This window comes from Aquarana catesbeiana, linkage group LG10 (assembly GCF_042186555.1).
Source record: "Aquarana catesbeiana isolate 2022-GZ linkage group LG10, ASM4218655v1, whole genome shotgun sequence".
Lineage (NCBI taxonomy): Eukaryota > Metazoa > Chordata > Amphibia > Anura > Ranidae > Aquarana > Aquarana catesbeiana.
The window spans coordinates 105,739,076-105,760,311 of NC_133333.1; the positions used below are offsets into that span (position 1 = coordinate 105,739,076).

At 41.7% G+C, this 21,236-nt stretch overlaps 1 protein-coding gene across 4 annotated transcripts in view; it reads left to right on the forward strand.

Annotated features, from left to right (window-relative positions):
- LOC141110788 (uncharacterized) overlaps positions 1 to 21,236 on the forward strand; it is a 117,847-nt gene that overhangs the window by 72,871 nt on the left and 23,740 nt on the right. For 3 of the 4 annotated variants that reach the window (XM_073602408.1, XM_073602407.1, XM_073602410.1), the window contains 4 exons: positions 972 to 1,109; positions 7,021 to 7,082; positions 13,571 to 13,763; positions 18,160 to 18,303. In XM_073602408.1, coding sequence (XP_073458509.1) covers positions 972 to 1,109; positions 7,021 to 7,082; positions 13,571 to 13,763; positions 18,160 to 18,303 — 537 coding nt within the window. The remainder of the gene's footprint in view (positions 1 to 971; positions 1,110 to 7,020; positions 7,083 to 13,570; positions 13,764 to 18,159; positions 18,304 to 21,236) is intronic. The other variant, XM_073602409.1, reaches the window with a different exon arrangement.

Sequence of the window (21,236 nt, forward strand, 5' to 3'; positions counted from 1 at the left end):
GGGACATCGCTCCAAATCAGTGACAGTCCCTCAAAACCAGGGACAGTTGGGAGCTATGGTTGTATGTTGTTGCATTTATCTTACTGTCCCAAGATGTGTTTTTCCGTGATTGTGTGCTTTATTTCTTTTTGCTGTTCATCCTGATTTCAGAGCATTTAACATTCCTTTATTTCTCCCTCCCTATGCTTCAAAGTTCCCACATTTCTGACTTCATTTCCTTGCATGTCGTGACCTATTATCATCCTGTTCTTTGAGGTCTGTGTGTCCCAACCTTTGACTCATTAGACTTTCCGAACCTGATTGTTGGCTTATCTTCTGATAACAGCTTTCTCTATACCTTCCTAAAATGCATTATTCCAAAACCACTCTCTTGCAAGTGGAATGATTGTAATTTACTTACTACCCACAGAGAGTAGGTAACTTACTCTTAAGATTTCCCCCCCATCCTACCTGTGTTGACTGGAACTAGAACCTTTATGTGTCCAGCCCTCCTGCAATGCGGAAACCAGCCTAAAGGTTTGATGTGCTGAGCTAATAAAGTTCCTTCAGGGGTATATCATGCTGTTATTTTTTTTTCTCCATTTTCTGTTATTTAAAAGAAATGATTGAAATGAAGAAAGACAAAATTTTCCCAGCATTAATTACCAGTAGATAGTTTTCAATATTTGCAGACTAGAAAATTTGTCTGATTCAGGTCAAACCTCAAACTTTGTGAATAAATTCATTCATCTTTTGCATGCATGTGTTTTATCATCTGCTGATTGACAGTTTTGAAACATGAATTATGAATGGTCAATGATAAATATTTATTAGTAAAGTTATATTAGTTCCAATGAAGAATAGCAGTCATTACCTTAATCTATCGCTTTGACCTTTTTGAATCAATGAACACAGAATATTTAAAACTTTCAACATTTCAAAAATAAATGGAATGTATTTGAGCTTTCTTTATTTTCTACTGCTGTTTTTAGGATCAGGGTTTAAATAAATACTTTGTAGAAAACCAACATTTTGCATGGGATTTTGTGGAGTCTCTAGTGTCTAAGATCTTGCGGGATGAGATACTTCCAGATGTGGTTATTGAGGCATTAACAAATAATCCTTCCAAGGTAAGAATCACAATTTGGTAACAACTAATTTATAATCTCTAAGCCTTTCTGCATATTTCATGTTTATTCACTGAAGTGCTGTAGTGCAGATACAGCTATATTAAAGCGGAACTTCGGTCATTTTTCAACTTTCCATCTATTAAATCGTCTGCCCTTGTTGTTATAACTTTGGATAGAAATTATTTTATTTTATTTTATACAGCCCACTTCCTGTTTCTTGTCTGCTAAAAAGCCTAGGCTTATGACATCATGCACAGCGCTCTCTCTCTCTCTCTCTCTCTCTCTCTCTCTCTCCAGAGAGAGAGAGAGTTTACCAGGAAGGGAGGGGATAAGTCATAAGAGGGCCAATGAGAGCTGCAGAGCTGGAAGTGTGCCTCTGTATGTCTGTGTAAATCCATTAAGTGAACAGGCAGCAGATTCAGAAGCCCACAGTTAAAATGGTTGTAGCCAGACTCTGGAGGGAGATTTCTTCAGCATATTTAGCAAGTACAGAATCACAGTATATATAAAATAATATACAAAGTGTTTGGAGGGAAGCTTCAGAATGTCAAAGATGTTTTTATTACAAATTATTTAAGCAGGCTGCAGTTCCTCTATCATTGCAAGGTTAATGATATATGATTTATTTACCTGATAGGCAGATATGTCCACCTTTCATGAGGAGAACAGTAGTAACAGGCTATAAAAATAATGCAGAGATTAAAATTTAAAAAAAAGATGGAGTGCTAGAAACAAAGCTAGTGAGATATGGAAATAGTTCCAAGGTCCAGGTGTGCCAGTAGAAAAAGTTAATTCACTGCTGAGACCAGACCAGGGTTTAGGGGTTCTAGTCTGTATCAGTGTGGACAGCCAGATGTAGAGAGCAGAAGCGACTCTGTGGATATGGGTGAGAGAGAGAGGAGCGCCGCCACTCTGAGTGCAGTATGTCAGTTAAAATTTAATGTTTAATAAAAGTAAGATCAACTCACATTTTTGTGAGATATAATATGCATGGCATAAGTAGCTTGGGCTCCTGTAGTCCAGCTGGGCAGCGTGATGGTCAGCAGTTCCCAGCAGTTCCGGTGGTTTCCGAGGCTGAAGACAGTTACACAACAAGCACATCAGCGGTGCTGGATGGGAGGCGTGGTCAAGCTCGCATTCGGAGCGTGTGTGCTCCTTCATCAGGCTAATTGTGAGTTGACCTTACTTTTATATAACATTGAATTTTAACTGACATGCTGCACTCAGAGTGGCGCCGCTCCTCTCTCTCTCTCAAAAATAATAATGCGCTTTCTCTTTAAAGTGTCACATGTGAACCAAAAATTCAAATAATATTATTTGATACCTTCCAATATCATACGTATATCCACTACCAAGTAGATAACAAAATATATGTATATATATGTATATAATTTATGTATGAAAAGTTACATAATAAACATTCCATATCAAGTGCAACGTGCAAAAAATTTCATAATTGAATAAATATGATTTTTTAAAACTATTAATTCATAAGCAAGTAGATTAAAAATCTAAATAAAGTCTGAATAAAGTCAATCCAAGTGCAAGAAATGTGTTCTGTGCTAAGGGTTTGAAAGTGCTTCTGTGTCACAACTGTGCTCCCTAGGGCAAACAGACTGCTTACCAGATCAAAAGATCTCACAAAGTAGATCATAAATGCTTAAAAGTCTTGACCAGTCCCTACTTGCCGTGGTATATTCCACCAGCCAGCTCCCACATATGCAAGGATAAAAAACAAGGAAGATAACTCCTAGTGCTATACTGCATTTAAAAGATTTATCAATAAAAATTATTGTACTTACAGAGTATAACGATAAGCTGATAAGTGCAGCCGCGATAGCTGTCAACCTGTCTGTGCGTGCTGACCTCACAACACTAGGTCCGCCCAAAACAGTCTATCTGTAATTTAGTTGGGGGGTTGTAATGTATATGATTTAGGTTCAATGTAGAAAAATGTAAAATAATGCATTTGGGTGGCAAAAATATGAATGCAAGCTATACACTGGGGGGAGAACCTCTGGGGGAATCTAGGATGGAAAATGACCTAGGGGTCCTAGTAGATGATAGGCTCAGCAATGGCATGCAATGCCAAGCTGCTGCTAAAAAAAGCAAACAGAATATTGGCATGCATTAAAAAGGGGATCAGCTCCAGAGATAAAACGATAATTCTCCCGCTCTACAAGACTCTGGTCCGGCCGCACCTGGAGTATGCTGTCCAGTTCTGGGCACCAGTCCTCAGGAAGGATGTGCTGGAAATGGAGCGAGTACAAAGAAGGGTAACAAAGCTAATAAAGGGTCTGGAGCATATTAGTTATGAGGAAAGGTTGCGAGCACTGAACTTATTCTCTCTGGAGAAGAGACGCTTGAGAGGGGATATGATTTCAGTATACAAATACTGTACTGGTGACCCCACAATAGGGATAAAACTTTTTCGCAGAAGGGAGTTTAACAAGACTCGTGGCCACTCATTAAAATTAGAAGAAAGTAAGTTTAACCTTGAACTACGTAGAGGGTTCTTTACTGTAAGAGTGGCAATGATGTGGAATTCCCTTCCACAGGCGGTGGTCTCAGCGGGGGGGCATTGATAGTTTCAAGAAACTATTAGATAAGCACCTGAACAACCACAACATACAGGGATATACAATGTAATACTGACATATAATCACACACATAGGTTGGACTTGATGGACTTGTGTCTTTTTTCAACCTCACCTAATATGTAACTATGTAACTATATAAAATCTCCACCCATGTACCCAAGTTCTTGATCCCTTAATTCAATTCCTGCTCAGCACAGCCTCTGACATTTGGTTTTGGTGTGCCATTCCCTTTGGTTCCTAAGTCTATTGAAGCTTTTCAGTGTTCAGTCAAAAGAAGCAAAGGTGGATGGGTCCTGGAAGATTAATTAGCACAACTTTAAACTGAAGGGGCACAGTGCTGAAGGTTAATGTATTACAACCATCTTACTCCACTGTACTCTAACTGTTGTGAAGTTTGATGTTTGCATTCGTTTTACTATTTAGTAGTTTATGCGTGCACAGATTGGGGGAATTTCTTAAAATGTAGCAGACAGAATCTGTGCTGTGCATAGTAACCCATCGGCTTCTAACTTCAGCTTGTTCAGGTAAGCTTTAAAAACGAAAGCTAGAAGCTGAGTGGTTGTGGTGGATGCAATGGCATAGCGTGGGGGGTGCAGGGGGTGCCGTGGCTCCGGGCGCAACATTTAGGGGGGCGCTAGTATGTGTCACTACTGGCTGCCTCCTCCTAATTTCAAGTTCCTGTGTCCCCTGCGCTCCGGCCGCCATGTTAAGTGTCCGGCGCCCTGTGATTGTGCGTATGGGGGTCATGTGAGGCATAGGGCTGGCCTGTCCTCGATCGCTCCTGAAGTCCCACCTCCGCACATGAGCCCTATTCGCCCAATCACATTGCACTGGACACTGAGCATGGCAGCAGTCAGAGCGTGAGGGAGAGAATAAACAATGTGAGCCACCGCTGTCTTCTCCTCCTCTTCCGGACCGATGCAGGCCAGGACAAGAAGGTGAGTGAGACTCCCTCGTGAGAGTCATGTTACTGGCGGGGGGGATGGGAGAGAGAGACTGTATGCAGGACAGTATAGTGTAGGCTGTGTAGTATAATTGTCAGTATAGTGTAGTATAGTGGTCAGTATAGTGTAGTATAGTGGTCAGTATAGTGTAGTATAATGGTCAGTATAGTGGACAGTGTAGTGTAGTAAAGTGGTCAGTGTAGTGTAGTATAGTATAGTGGTCAGTATAGTGTAGTTTAGTATGGAGGTCAGTGTAGTGTAGTGGACAGTATAGTAGGGCTGCAACTAACGATTATTTTCATAATCGATTAGTTGGTCGATTATTGTTTCGATTAATCGGATAATAACCTTAAAAAAAAAGCGTGGTGTATAATTTAATATGTAAAGTTTAAAAAAAATGTATTCTTAAAAATCTCTGACAGTGGTAAATATAAATAACCAACTATATGTTTAGGGAGAAAATTCTCTGAGAATAACAGACAGAAGAGATATACTGTATATAGTATTGGAGGTTGAATCTGGTATATATCAGACTAGGAGATCACATTTTTTATTTGGACCCCTTTCGCACACTGGGGCGCATGATCCCTGCCCCCTGTAATGTTCCCTGCCTCCTTGTAATGTGCCCTGCCTGCTCCCACATAATGTGGCTTGCCTCCATGTAAAAGTTTACTTTAAATGTAATTGTAATGCCTTCTATTACCTCCAGTCTATCAGCCTTCACCTTCTCTGGGTTCAGATGCTGATTTTCCCGGCACAGTCTTTAAAGTATTTTTTTTTTTAAACAACAAACATGTTATACTTACCTGCTCTGTGTAATGGTTTTGCACAGAGCAGCCCAGATTCTTCTGCTTCTGGCTCCTCCCTGCCTTCAGAGTGCCCCAATAGCAAGATACAAATTATAGTATAGTGTGCCCCTATAACAAGGTAAAAAACTTCTGCCTTTACACCCACTCACTTCCTGCCCAAGACTACATGTTCCATGAGGCATTGCTCCTCACACATTCACATTCACAAGTTCTCAGGCACTTACTGACCTGTATGGACAGTGTACTGAGCTGTATGTGTGCTGCACTGTATTTCCTGATGTGTAAACAAATATTGCATTCTGTATGCAGGCCAACTAATCGGCTGGCCGATTAATCGATTATGAAAATAGTTGACAACTATTTTTATAATCGATTAGTTGTCGATTAATCGATTAGTTGGTTCAGCCCTACAGTATAGTGTGGTGGTCAGTATAGTGTAGTATAGTGGTCAGTGTAGTATAGTGGACAGTGTAGTATGGTGGTCAGTATAGTGTCGTGTAGTATAGTGGTCAGTATAGTATAGTGGACAGTGTAGTGTAGTATGGTGGTTAGTATAGTGGTCAGTATAGTGTAGTTTAGTATGGAGGTCAGTGTAGTGTAGTATAGTGGTCAGTGTAGTGGTCAGTATAGTGTAGTGGACAGTGTAGTGTGGTGGTCAATATAGTGTAGTATAGTGGTCAGTGTAGTGTAGTATGGTGGTCAGTATAGTGTAGTGTAGTATGGTGGTCAGTATAGTGTAGTATAGTGGACAATGTAGTGTAGTGGTCAGTGTAGTGGACAGTATAGTGTATTGTAGTTCTCAGTGTAGTGGACAATATAGTATAGTGGTCAGTATAGTATAGTGGACAGTGTATTGGTCAGTGTAGTTCTCAGTGTAGTGGACAGTATAGTATAGTGGTCAGTATAGTATAGTGTAGTATGGTGGACAATGTAGTGTAGTGGTCAGTATAATATAGTGGTCAGTGTATTGGTCAGTGTAGTTCTCAGTGTAGTGGACAGTATAGTATAGTGGTCAGTGTAGTGTGTAATGGTCAGTAAAGTAATCAGGTTGGTCAGTGTTGAAATCAAGTAGGTTAGTGTAGTGGTCAGTATAGTAATCGGGTAGGTCAATACTATTGTATTTGAAGGGACTCAGGAGTGCTAAAAGTCCACAGGTTAGGGGGCGCAAATTACTTGCCTTGCCCGGGGTGCTGACAACCCACACTACGCCACTGGGTGGATGGCTGCTGCAGATTCCTTCTGCTCTGGTGTTAGTAAATTCCTTTCATCACGTTCTTTTCTAGTAGCTACAGATTTTTATTTTTTTCAGGATATTGGAGCGAAGACATTCTTATTTTGTGGCATTTATAAAGGGGAAATCAGCAAACTGATTTATATATTTAATGACAGCTGTGTGGCAGGCAGAATAATATATTTATTTCCGTTTTTGATTTATTTTTCTTTCATGTTTATTATAAAGGGTTTTTGCCCAAATAATTTACTGTAGGTATATTTTATCTTTTCCTTATAACACTATTAAAATTGAAAAATAATTGAAAACTATTTCTATTCTTTACAGATCTCATGGCTGCCAACAAAGAAATATCAAGGCACAGAACTATCAAAATCATTGATATCAGAGTGTGTATCTGTGGCAATACTTTACCTCATATATATAGTGCCAGTCATTATAGTGATATTAAATAAAAAAATGTTGATTAGATTTCCTGTATTATAGATAGATAGCTAAGATACGATAGATACTGTAGATAGATACTGTAGATAGGTACTGTAGATAAATAGATTGATACGATACGATAGATACTGTAGATAGGTACTGTAGATAGATAGATTGATACGATAGATAGATATTGTAGATAGATAGATAAGATACCATAGATACTGTAGATAGATAGATACTGTAGATAGATAGATACTGTAGATAGATAGATAAGATACGATAGATACTGTAGATAGATACTGTAGATAGGTACTGTAGATAAATAGATTGATACGATACGATAGATACTGTAGATAGGTACTGTAGATAGATAGATTGATACGATAGATAGATATTGTAGATAGATAGATAAGATACCATAGATACTATAGATACTGTAGATAGATACTGTAGATAGATAGATACTGTAGATAGATAGATACTGTAGATAGATAGATAAGATATGATAGATACTGTAGATAGATAGATAGATAGATAGATAGATACTGTAGATAGGTACTGTAGATAGATAGATAAGATACGATAGATACTGTAGATAGATACTGTAGATAGATACGATACGATATGATATAAGATAGATACTGTAGATAGATAGATAGATACGATAGATACTGTAGATAGATAGATACTGTAGATAGATACGATACATAGATAGATACTGTAGATGGATAGGTAGATACTGTACATACTGTAGATAGATACTGTAGATAGGTAGATACTGTACATACTGTAGATAGATAGATACTGTAGATAGATACTGTAGATAAAAATGCAGCATGTTCTACTTTTTTTTTCTGGAACGCACTGAAACTGCAAGCACTGGTGTAAACTATGCCATTGAAAACTATATAACTTACTTTCCATGCGTTTTTGATGCAGAAAAAAAATGCACTGGACTGCATTTGGTATGCACTGGCCTTAAAAGATAATTATTTATTTATGAAACAAACATCTATGAATGGAAAGTCACTGCATTTTTCCTAAAACCTATCAATACAGAAATAAAATACATCTGTGTTAGTTACAGTATAAATTATTTCAATTGTTCTAATATATGTGGACTAGGAAACGCATTGTTTAAATAAATGTGTCTGCAGTTGGCAATCTATTTCAACAGTTCACTACAAACCTCAGTTTGTTTGGGTAGGTATGACCTTGGTGGTGTGGATGTGTCATTGCCATCATCCCATGTAAATCTATGGAAAAATATATAATACCTCTAACGGGATTTTTAAGGCAATGAATACAAAGAATATTTATAAAAATAAAATCAATTTATTTAATATTTTCAACGTTAAAAGTGTATAAATTTTTTAAATTTTTCACAAATGATCATGTAGATCAGTAGACATAGAACAAAAAATAGAATAAATTCCAAAGCATGTAGTAATTCTACAGATACATCCAATACAAAATGAATATAGAGAATTGCATGTGGAAAATGACTTGAGGAAGAATGTGATGTATCACACTACCCAGTGCGGTCACCCTGGATGGCCACCCTGATGTGAGGTAGTGAAATTCCAACGCGTTTCAACGTTAACAGATACAAGTCTTCTTCAGGGAAAATACATCACAGTCTAAAAAATCAGAAACAATACCATTATGAACTGTACATATATATACCATATATATCCCCTGCACTGGTTATATTCTCATGTGACTTACGCTCTCCCAGGACAGCTCGGTTGGGGGGCCACATGCCCAAGGCCAGAAACATCCCACATCAGAAAAGCCTGGAATGTCCTAATACTCTACAAGGCGGCTGGATATAATAGATGATCCAAACGTTTGGCGTCCTTAGCCTCAAAGAAAAATTGATGGCTATCTGTGATGGGGCAAATAGTAAAAATGAGTGATATGTGTGGGCAAACCCCACAGCAAATCTCATATACAGAGAAGTACCCCCTTGGTCATATGTGTGGGACACCCATACCTCCCATGGAGTGGGGAGTCCCAAATATAAGGAATAGAACGCACTTCTAGATAAATAGCTGGTCACCAGGTGAAGGGCCGGGGGGAAGTTTCCGTGATGCCAGAGGTTTTAAGCCTGCCCCATATGCATGGATGGATGTCCAGGGAAGAATGGCGCCATTTGCCGTCTTTGGCGTCCTATTTGTGGTGTGGGCCGGTGGATGGGCGGAGACCAGACGCCGCGCTGGCCAATGGTGCGGCTTGTGGAGGTCGCTACTGTCAGGAGCATTCTGCGTAGGGACGCCGAATGCTACCTAGGCAACCAACTCCGCTAAACGGGTCTGCGCATGCGCGACGTAACGGCGCGCCTGACGCAAGGCTGAGAGGGTCAAGGATGATACTGTGAGCGCCAACAGCCATCTTTAAGGAGGGCTGTGCCCACACTCGAACGAAGTATCACCGCAGCTAAACGCTCGGAAATGGAGCTGCATCGAAAGTGGATGCAGCCAATCCAGTAGATCCCCTAATAATTCCCCCAGTAGCATGTCCCCCCCATGGTCTGGAGGACCAGGGGGGGAGAGAGCCAGTGGGGGGGGGGAAGGATAATGATAGTAAGAATATTTAAGATAATAATAATAAGGGTAATAATGAAAAATAAGTCGCTCAGAGCCTTTTGGATAAATACCACAAAAGTTCCCCCCAATTTCTTTTGGAGAGGGAAGGGAGGACTGATAACCACCGACACAGGGATTCCCGCCTGGCAGATATGCAAGGCAGGGCAAAAAGGCCCCATAGCTAACTAGAGCAGTGGGGCCCCCCTGTGTCGGGTAGGTATAGGACAACCCCGGCGTATCTGAGAGACAGGTGGTGAGTCCTAGGCCTCCGCATGACTAGCCCCCCCCGAGGTATCGCCTATGGGGGCAATTCATCACAGGAGATAAACCAAAATTTATTACAGTGATGTTAAGCGGAAATCATGGTAGAATAATAAAGTCAAATAAACAAGCATAATAGAAATTATATAAACAATACATTAATAAAATGATTCCACTGGGTGGGGGTTGTAATGTATACAGGCCCCAACCCAGCTGTAGTAGAGTCGTCAACTTAGTGAACTACATGAAGCTGACGTTATGTAATAAATCAGAAACCCCCCAAAAGGCTAAACAATCTTCAGATAGTGTCCGAATGGTATCTCAGGGGTCAAAGATGTGATGAAAGGAGAGAGGGAAGGGGGGAGAGAAAATGGGGGGGTTTTTTTGGTGTTTAGGGTCCAGGGGAAAGAGGAAACGAAGGTAAGGGGATAAATGATTCTGATTTTTTAGACTGTGATGTATTTTCCCTGAAGAAGACTTGTATCTGTTAACGTTGAAACGCGTTGGAATTTCACTACCTCACATCAGGGTGGCCATCCAGGGTGACCGCACTGGGTAGTGTGATACATCACATTCTTCCTCAAGTCATTTTCCACATGCAATTCTCTATATTCATTTTGTATTGGATGTATCTGTAGAATTACTACATGCTTTGGAATTTATTCTATTTTTTGTTCTATGTCTACTGATCTACATGATCATTTGTGAAAAATTTAAAAAATTTATACACTTTTAACGTTGAAAATATTAAATAAATTGATTTTATTTTTATAAATATTCTTTGTATTCATTGTCTTAAAAATCCCGTTAGAGGTATTATATATTTTTCCATAACCTCAGTTTGTTTACATATTAACATTTGTAAGTCCCAAGTCACACTGGTGCGATTCGGGCAACCCTGCGATTCAGTGCCGGTACCCTCATCGTACCTCAATCGCACACTGGTTCACACTGACATCTGCGAACCACTGTCAATGTAAAGTCAACGACACCCCCAGATCCTAGTGCGAACTTTCAAATGGTGCAGGAATCAGATCGCATATGTGTAATTACCAATGCAATTCGATTCCAGTGCGGACCAAAAAGTGTCCTGCATCATTTGGGTGCGTATGCGATGCAACTTCAGCCATACAATTTGTATAGCTGAATTTGCATCACACAGACATTGTATGTGATCTGCACAGCAATGCGGTGCCAATCACATGCAATGTCTGTGATCATACAAGTATGAACTCAGCCTTAAGGCTGAACTCCAGGAAAGCTAAAACTCCTCCCTTGAAGTAGGGCTGCTCCCTCACTGCAAGGGTTAACTGCCCTAGGGAAATGGGAAAAGCACTTTTTACTTACCTGGGCCTTTTCTCTGAAGACTTCTTTGTGCTATGATACTCTGATGTCATAAAGACTGATACAGGATCCATAGTCCTGCATTGAATGTGAGGCCACCAAGGGACACTCAACCGCTGAAGCATAGGGGAGCATTTTCTGTTGCAAGGGAGTTTTAGCTTTACTGGAGTCAGGCACAAAAGCTGATTCCAACCAATACATACACTATATTACCAAAAGTATTGGGACGCTTGCCTTTTCATGCACACGAACTTTAATGGCATCCCAATCTTAGTCTATAGCGTTCAATATTGAGGTGGCCCACCCTTTGCAGCTATATCAGCTTTAACTCTTCTGGGAAGGCTGTCCACAAGGTTTAGGAGTGTGTCTATGGGAATGTTTGACCATTCCTCCAGAAGAGCATTTGTGAGGTCAGGCGCTGATGTGGACAAAAAGGTCTGGCTCGCAGTCTCCGCTCAAATTCATCCCAAAGGTATTCTATCGGGTCGAGGTTAGGACTCTGTGCATGCCAGTCAAATTCTTCCAGCCCAAACTCGCTCATCCATGTCTTTATAGAACTTGCTTATTGCACTGGTCCAGATCATTTAGTGGAGGGGGATTTATTGGGTGGGGTGGTTTTTCAGAGGTTGGGCTCGGACCCTTAGTTCCAGTGAAGGGAACTCTTAAGGCGTCATCATACCAAGACATTTAGGACAATTTCATGCTCCCAACTTTGTGGGAATAGTTTGGGGATGGCCCCTTCCTGTTCCAACATGACTGCGCACCAGTGCACAAAGCAAGGTCCATAAAGACATGGATGAGGGAGTTGGAACTTGACTGGGCTGCACAGAGTCCTGGCCTCAACCTGATAGAACACCCTTAGAATGAATTAGCGCGAAAACTGCGAGCCAGGTCTTCTCATTCACATAAGCGCCTGCGCTTAGAAATGTGCTTCTGGAAGAATGGTCAAACATTTCCATAGACACACTCTTTAACCTTGTGGACAGCCTTCCCAGAAGAGGTGAAGCTGTTATAGCTGCAAAGTGTGGGCCAACTCAATATTGAACCCTATGGATTAAGACCGGGATGCCATTAAAGTTCATGTGCGTATTAAGGCAGGTGTCACAATACTTTTGGTAATATAGTGTATATTACAGTTGTTTGTAAATGGTGCCATATTGAAAACATAAGTGAATCTTATATATCTCAGAAACTCAAGTGATGAGATATCTTTACATAAATTTGCACTTTTGGAGCCACAGCTGTTATAATGGACTTATACACACAGGCACAAACTATGCTGCATTCAGCTCTGTAACCTGGAAAACAAAAGAAAAATCTGAATCAACAGTCCTGGGTATGGACTGTATTTACTCCTGAGTATGGACTGTATTTACCTGCTTGCTGCCAACCCACAGTACATTTACTGCAGGCGGGCGACACAGGCATGCTGGATCACGTACATGTACATCATCCAGCCTGTTCCAGGTTAGGGGTGCGCACATAATCCTAATCCAAACTGTCATTGGCTACAGTTTGTCAACAGATCCTGGACAATGATCTATGGCTGAGACCTGCTGATCAGCTATAGCCAATCACAGCATAGAGTCCTGTGTTTACATATACACACAGGGCTTTGTACACAAATCTGTGATCTACCTGTTTCTTATCCCTGTAAAGCAGTGCTGAATAGCAAAAAATGCACTGGTCATGAAGAGGATAAAACCTTCTGGAGGTCAAGTGGTTCATACTGTATGCATGTAAATATTTGTGCAAGCATTTACATGCATACGGCACATAGTGTAAATTTATACTTTTATCCCTGCATACCAAGAATGCTAAGCAGCAGAACGCGTCTGCGTCCCAGCAACTATGAGCTGCCTGCATCCTAGCAACCTAGAATGCCAGGTGGCAAAAACCACCTGTACCTTAGTAAACTAAAGCAGTAAATGTGGCATTCCCCAAATATTTACTGCAAGTGAATTAATCATTATAATATAGAACACATGCACCAAGAAGATATGGATGTAGTGAATGTTTGGTAAATGTCACATTTACTGCTTTATAAAAATACCCATGGTGTCTGATAGTAAAGACTCTTTGGAAAATCTTTGATACTCATTTAAACCCATGTTATGTATTTACCTGTGTGTGTAAACAAATAAGCAAATAAAAAAAGGTCCCTTTGCACTAATTACTATTATGTTAAATGCTTTAGCTCCCATTCAGCATACTGACTGGATCATCAAACATTAACATTTAAACTTTCTTATTAGCAGAGGATTGCTCGCATATTTTTCACAAATTTTCCTGGATGAATTAATAAATGAGTTATTGAAGGAACTTTGCAATCATGCACTTAAAATGGAAGTACAAGATTTTGTAGGTGACCATCTTATGGAGAGCACTCTTCATGATTTTCTGGATGAATTGATTACCAGAATCATCCAAACAGAACTTTTATCACTGGTGAGTATTTATATTTAACTTTCCACTTAGGGAACATTCAACATATCAGCATAGAAATGCATCTCGGAAATTTAGTTCCATATGGCAACCCTGGCTGGACACCCCTGGACTGGCACCTCCACAACTGATTATGCACAGATTGCTAGAGGTATAGAATGTATTGTTCAACAGGTGTGAGGTGGAAATCTTCTTTTTCTATTTTCTATATACCTTAATGTGACAGGATAGTGGGTGTATTCAGATTTGGTCCCAATGAAACTGTACCTATTTGTTTGAGTAAACCGTGAGCAAAGTTGGTTCGATGGCCAGTTGGTCATCTGTTTGTGGTGTTGGGTTGGAGAGTCTTGTCTCTCTTACACAACACGGTAAATCTTTTTTCTATTTGCACAATGCACACTTGGCCATGATAACATTTATGTTTTCTGATGTTACAATTTATACGTGTCATTTTTAACGATTTGATGCATGATATATATTGTGTCTCTTGTGACTCAATAAACAAATTTTCTGATTTAAAAAAAAAAAAACTTTCCACACATACACCTAAAATATTCTCTATTATAATGGCCTCAGGGAAAATGTGAGAAACATCTCACATTTTATTTATTTGGAGGGGGCTTGTAAACATATCACTTTGTACTTTAACAGGTACCAAATCTTGTATCTCTTCAGAGAGAAAGATGCAAAGGAAGGTTCCAGCTTTAGGAATAACATTGTATCTGGCAGTGGCATAGCTAGCCTACTTGACACCCAGGGATGATTTATTAGTAAGCTATGCATGCAGTAAGCCACAGCAAAAGATGGGGATAATAGCTGTGTGTTATTCAAGAATTTAAAAATAGTGAACTACTGCGTCCCAGATTATGCAGCTGTCTCTAATACCATATTTATCGGCGTATAACACGCGCTGGCATATAACATGCACCCCAATTTAAGAGGGAAGTTTCAGGAAAAAAAACTTTTTTGTGTGCCCATCTGCAGCCTGTTGTGTGCCCATCTGCAGTCTGTTGTTTTCCCACCTGCAGCCTCTTGTGTTCCCACCTGCAGCCTGTTGTGTGCCCACCTGCAGCCTGTTGTGTGCCCACCTGCAGCCTGTTGTGTGCCCACCTGCAGCCTGTTGTGTGCCCACCTGCAGCCTGTTGTGTGCCCACCTGCAGCCTGTTCTGTGCCCATCTGCCCCCTCAGTGCAGCTCACCATACCTCGGATGAAATCATCGAGCCGTCATCTGTTTCCTCACTCTCAGTCGGCAGTCACATATAGTCCCGCCTCCTCCATCGGCATTGGACCAGCTCCTGTGATAGAAAGAACACTGGTCCAATGCCGGTGGCGGAGATAGGACTGTGTGTCAGAGAGCCAAGTGGAGATGACGGCTCTGTGATTTCCGGCGGCATTTGTCCCCCTCCTTCCCCTCCGAGGTACGCTGTCGGTGTATAACACGCACCCGTGATTTTCCCCCTATTTTCAGGGGAAAAAAGTGCATGTTATATGCCGATAAGTACGGTATATGCTAAATCATACAGACCTGATTGAGATGACGGCTTCTCAGACCTACCGCTTACAGCAGATATTGCATTTTCTTAGGTCTGTTAGTAGACTTACGTCTGATGTTGTGACTAGCACAGCCTTTGAAAATAGGTAGTATCACAGTGTGTTCCAGAGGGGTGGTGTCTCTGAACTATATAAACTCTTTGTTAATGCCACAGGTAAACTGCCTTATATGCTGGCCTGGGAAAAGGATTTGGGGGTTGAAATTTCAGAAGAGGAATGGAGGAAATGGTCTGTATGGACATATAAGGGCATTATGAATATCTCCCTAGTAGAAGCGAGCTTTAAGGTGGTCTCTCGTTAGTATTTAGTGCCCAAGCGTCTGCATCAAATGTACTCAGATTCCTTGGCCCTGTGTTTTTGAGGTTGTGGGCAGGTAGGCTCAATGTTCCACTCCTGGTGGTCATGTAGTAAGGTTCAGAGCTTTTGGATCAGAGCCCACAATTTAATATACTCTGTGACCATGGTAAATGTTGTCAAAGACTCCAAAATAGCTTTACTTAATGAACCTGTGGAGGGGATACTTCACCATTCGCAGACTCTAAATTAACTTTATGTTTGTGACGGCCAAAATTGCTTTCTCCACTGCCTGGAAGAAACCTGTGTTTGAGTTGGCGATAATGAAGCATAAGCTTACCTGAATAATGATTAATGAAAAGATGGTTTGTACATTTCATGATACTGCTGTTCAGTTTGAAATGGTCTGGAACCCTTGTATTTAATATCTTCAAACTCCTGCATAGTAAGTACTCTGGTGGGTGTCAGAGGTAAGGACTGAGTGGAGATCTTGATCTTTTCTCTTTGAGCCCCCCCCCCCCCCCCCTTTTATTTTCCTTTGCTTTTATCTCCTTTTCATCTTTTTCCCCTCTTCTTTTCTTCCCTTTTCTTTCCGGCTTTACCTGCTCTTTTCATCTAATCCTTGAGGATAGTTAGGATTGGGGAGCCCCCTCTCTCTGTTTATTTTTCTTTTTTAAACAAAATGCTTTTTAAATAATGTATGGTTGGAGGACCATGTTTTGTGTTTATAGTATACTGTAGGTATTCGCTATTCTCTCCCTGCCCCTACAGGCTGGGGGAGTGGAGGAGGGGTTTCTATCAAAGGGATGCTCACTTCTCCCCCCTCCAGTATAGCCTATATCGTCATTCTCAATTTAGGTTCCCCTCCCTCCTCCCCCCCCCTTTTTTTTAACTTAAATGTTTGTAACATTAATGCAAATTTCTACTGGTGATCTTATGATGGACAGTGTGTATCTTTATGGTTTACTATTGTAGTCATTTATAAGTTAATGCTCTATGCCACCTGTGTCTCTGCCTGTAGGCCTTATTTTTATATGTTTCTGTCTACCACTGTACCTTTGTAAAACGCTTTCAATAAAAAACAACTGAAACAGAAAAATAGTGAACTACTGCAACACATGGGCATAATTATGTCAGGCTTTGATAGAGACAGAACTACATGGGCCAAAATTCTTTTAATAAACAATAGTCAGGACTTTGTAACATATAGAGCACAGAAGTCAGGACAATGTCAGTGTGCTCCCCTTGCATATAGTGGCCAATGTATCCCCTCTCCACATTGTGTTCAATGCACCCCTTTTTTGTGGTCTGTGTGTTCCTGCTTTATGATGGTTGATGGGCCTCTTCATGGAAGCCAACATGTGTCTCCCTTATTGTTTTCAGCTTATGTTTCAGTGGCCCCCTTTATGGTGGTCAGCATGTGCACCTTTTATTGTTCTAATTGTGTGATTCCTTAATTTTGATCATTGGCGGTCATTGAGAACACTTACCTTAGTAGTATTCCATAGGTCCCATACCACTTCTTTCCTGGTCCCTTGAAGAATCACCCTGATGCTAAAACTGAGACAGGCTTGGTATGCCTCTAACAGAACTCTTGGTGTGACACAGAGCAATTCACAGACAGTCATATTGATCTGCTGAAGTGCAGTCTGCAGTATATCCATTCATCCAGGCCTGGCCCCTAAGTGGAATTTCCTGGTGTGGATTGGACCCCCCACACCCCCTATATTAGTGCATCACTGACATCTTGATATCCTGAAACTTGATCAGATAGAAGCCAGATTAGCAGTAGGAAGTCAAAGATTAACATGTAGTACCCTCATAGACATGCGCATGGGGTTGTGCGGGTGTGCCTGGGCACACCCTAATCACCCCATGCAATGCATATTCCCCAGGCTACCCAAGCCCTCCCCCCATAGCACTGCCAGCTTCCCTTTGTCTCTCTATCAGAGTTTAGACCCCTGATATTTCACCAAAAGCCCCCCAACTGGGCTCTTAAAAAATGTAAAAAAAATAAATAAAATTGTAATAAATAATAATAAAAATAAAAAAACTACAGACACCACCCTCTGTCCTACAGACACCATCGTCCTATTGACACTGTCCACTGCTCTACTCACACCGCCTGTGCCTTTGAGCTTTGGGGTGCACACCCTAATTCAATAGGCCGCACACTCATATGAGTACCCTGGCAATAAAGTGAAAGCCATAGGTAGGTACACATAAAAGTGTATGTTCATACACAGACAACATGTTTGTAAAATGAAGATGCATAAAGAAAAAAAAAAAGCAATCATTGTTCACTTTTCCTATTACTGATACCTCTGTGCATCTATCAAAAAAATTATACTGGCCACAAAGAAAAAAATGTCAATTCCATCATGTAGTAATTCCCATTCATCAATTAAAAAATATATATTTACAGGTATGAAAGGAAGTACAAAATGTAGTGCAAGTAACATGGATGACTAACTTATGTTAATCCTCGGGAGTGTAGTAGTATTTACACTACCTGTTCAGTACTAATCACATTATTGATGTCTTTTTTTGAAGGTAGAAGAATTAAATAAAGAAACTGAATATGACAAATGGCTAGAGAATTTCATACAGAGCATAACTGATATGGAAGTGAGAAATATTGTGACCACAGTGCTCACTGAATCTGATGATCAATTCTCTGAACTGTTGAAAAATCAGGTGAATAGCTAAAATGCTGAAGTCGCTTCATTTATCTCTAACCTTTAAAAACTTCACTTGACAACCATGCATCCTCACTATTTACAAGCTATCTAGTGCCTGGACATGTTTCCATTAACATCATGTGTCATCTTAATTAGGAATTAATACAGTGAGACAAAAGTTGTAAAGATTTTGCATTTCTGCGCATATGTATATGATTATTTATTTATTTTACAATGCATCTCAGCATATGAAGATCCACTTTTTTGAAAGCCACGCAGAACAGATTTGATATATGTATACTGTGCACTGTTCTGTGCAAAAAATGTGCTCTTCCCTCTTTGGGTACCAGAATGATCAGCAAAGTGATCTCTGCCCCAGTGACTCAGTGTACCAGTTACTTGAGACAGTGCAGTATGAGCTGAACACACAGCTTACACCGAGGATGGGGCACAGGAACTAGGGTGACACAGATGGAACCTTGGCATTGTAATTGGAGAGGGAGACCTAGAATTGTGATGGGAGGTGGGCATTGTGACAGGAGAGGGGTGCCTGGGCATTGTGACAGGAGAGGGGTACCTGGGCATTGTTACGGGAGGGGGGTACCTGGGCAGTCTGACAGGAGAGGGATACCTGGGCATTTTGACAGGAGAGGAATACCTGGGCAGTGTTACGGGGGGGGGGGTACCTGGGCAGTGTGACATGAAGGGGGTACTTGGCCAGTGTGACAGAAGGGGGTACCTGGGCAGTGTGACAGAAGGGGGGTACCTGGGCAGTGTGACAGGAGGTGGGTACCTGGACAATGTGACTGGAGGTAGGATGCCTGGCCAATGTGACAGGAGGGGGATACCTGGGCAGTGTGACAGGAGGGGGGTACCTGGGCAATGTGACAGGAGGGGGGTACCTGGGCAGTGTGACAGTAGATGGGATACCTGGGCAGTGTGACAGGAGGGGGATACCTGAGCAGCGTGACAGAAGGTGGGATACCAGGACAGTGTGGCAGGAGGGGGGTACCTGGGCAGTGTGACAGGAGGTGGGATACCTGGACAGTGTGACAGGAGGGGGGTGCCTGGGCAGTGTGACAGGAGGGGGGATAACAGCAAACAAACACTCTTGCACAAAAGTGTGATGTCCGGGTGGTCTATTACTCAAGGGGTGGTTTCTCTTGCCTTTCTGCCCTCCAGGATAGGGGATATCCTAATAGCCACAGAGAAAGTAAAGAAAAGAGGGCGCACCAGCCTAGTGCATTATCCCAAGTAAATTTATTGATAAAAACAAAGTTAAAAACTACTCACAAACATGTGGAGAAATATCCCTTGTATATGCCACCTATTCGTGGCAATGAGTCCTGAAACTGACAGTCTCCAGATGCCAAGGGAGTAGACATCAGGGCCGCTGCCTACTGACACGTTTCAAAGGAATGCTTTCTTAATTCCTATCAATAAATTTACTCGGAATAATGCACTAGGCTGGTGCACCCTCTTTTCTTCACTTTCACAGCAGGGGGAATACCTGGGCAGTGTGAAAGGAGGGGGAATACCTGGGCATTGTGAGAGGAAGGGGGCAGGATAACAAAATAGGGGGTAGAGTAACAAGAGGGGGGCAGAGTAACATAAAGACGACAGCCAGTGCGACAGGAGAACAAGTAGAGCGCAGGGTACTGTGTCTTATGCTGGAGCTGGCCCTCACTCTCAATCATCACACACAACACACAGTGATAACAAATAATGCTCAGAAATCCCCCCTCACCGTATCCCTCCTGCGACTCAGGTTGTTTTTTCTCTTACTGTGGCTGACTTTGCAGCTGATCTCTTGCAGGATCTGTTCCTGGTCGGTTGTCTGTGCATAAACATGCTCATTGGCCGATCATGGAGCTCCCATCTCCAATCCAGCTCCAAGGTCCCACAATTCTCCACTGACACCTCAGCACTGTGCAGAGTGATCTGACAGGTTGCCCCCGCCAGGTTATGAAGGGGAGGGGGTGGTGCTGGGTCGAGCGGGCTGCCAGACTCATTCTTCTTCAGCGGCCTCTTACTCAGCAGGAGCTGAGTTCTCTGTAAAGTTGTCCAGGGCTTGGGTGCCCTCTGCGTCTGCCGGGCACCTCTTCTCCTCCTGCAGGGTCTCGGCTGTTCCTGTCCACTGTCTGATTGTCCATTGGCGGAGATGCTGGAACAGAATTTCGGCAGCTCCGTAAGAAAAAAGCCATGGTGCCCTGGTTGATTAGGGTGCGCCCGGGCACACCCTGCGCACCCTGTGGCAACCAGTAGCTAGACATTCTAAGGTGGGGTCAGGATAAGAGTCAGGCCAAATGTCATATCTAGCCAAACAGAGGGTAAAATAGAAGCATAAAAAAAAGTGGCAACCACCTAAACCTATAACTGGCCTCTGCAGCAAGATGCATATGAAAGGACAATGCACATCACAAACAAACACAAGATTTCCCAGTACACTTACCAGCCAGCCTGCAAAACAGCCAAACTGGCCCTGTTACCAGTTTACATTAAAAACAGGGTTTTGTTTGCACTCATTTGCAAATATATGCATAAACCTCAGTGCCCACGCCAAGGGGCCTCTGTAAATACCGTGGTCCTGAGTCTAAATTACCAGAGCGTCCATAGTAGGAGCACTCATAAGAATGGAAAGATTAAGGGCGGGTATGCCTGGAGGGAGCCCACCCCTCCTTAAAGGCACAGGGACACATTGTGATGCCCAGCAAAGAGCGCAATGGCAGCAATGGCATGCAGTGCACCCCTGTACCCAATTTAACCATCTGCACAACCAACTATACAAAAAAGTGGCAACCACCCCAACCTATAACTGGCCTTTGCAACAAGGTGCACATTTAAGGGTAAATGTGTGCAAACAAAACTCTCTGTTTTTAACGTTAACGGTTAGACAGGGCCAGTTTGGTTGTTTTGTAGGCTGACTGGTAAGTGTGCTGGAAAATCTTT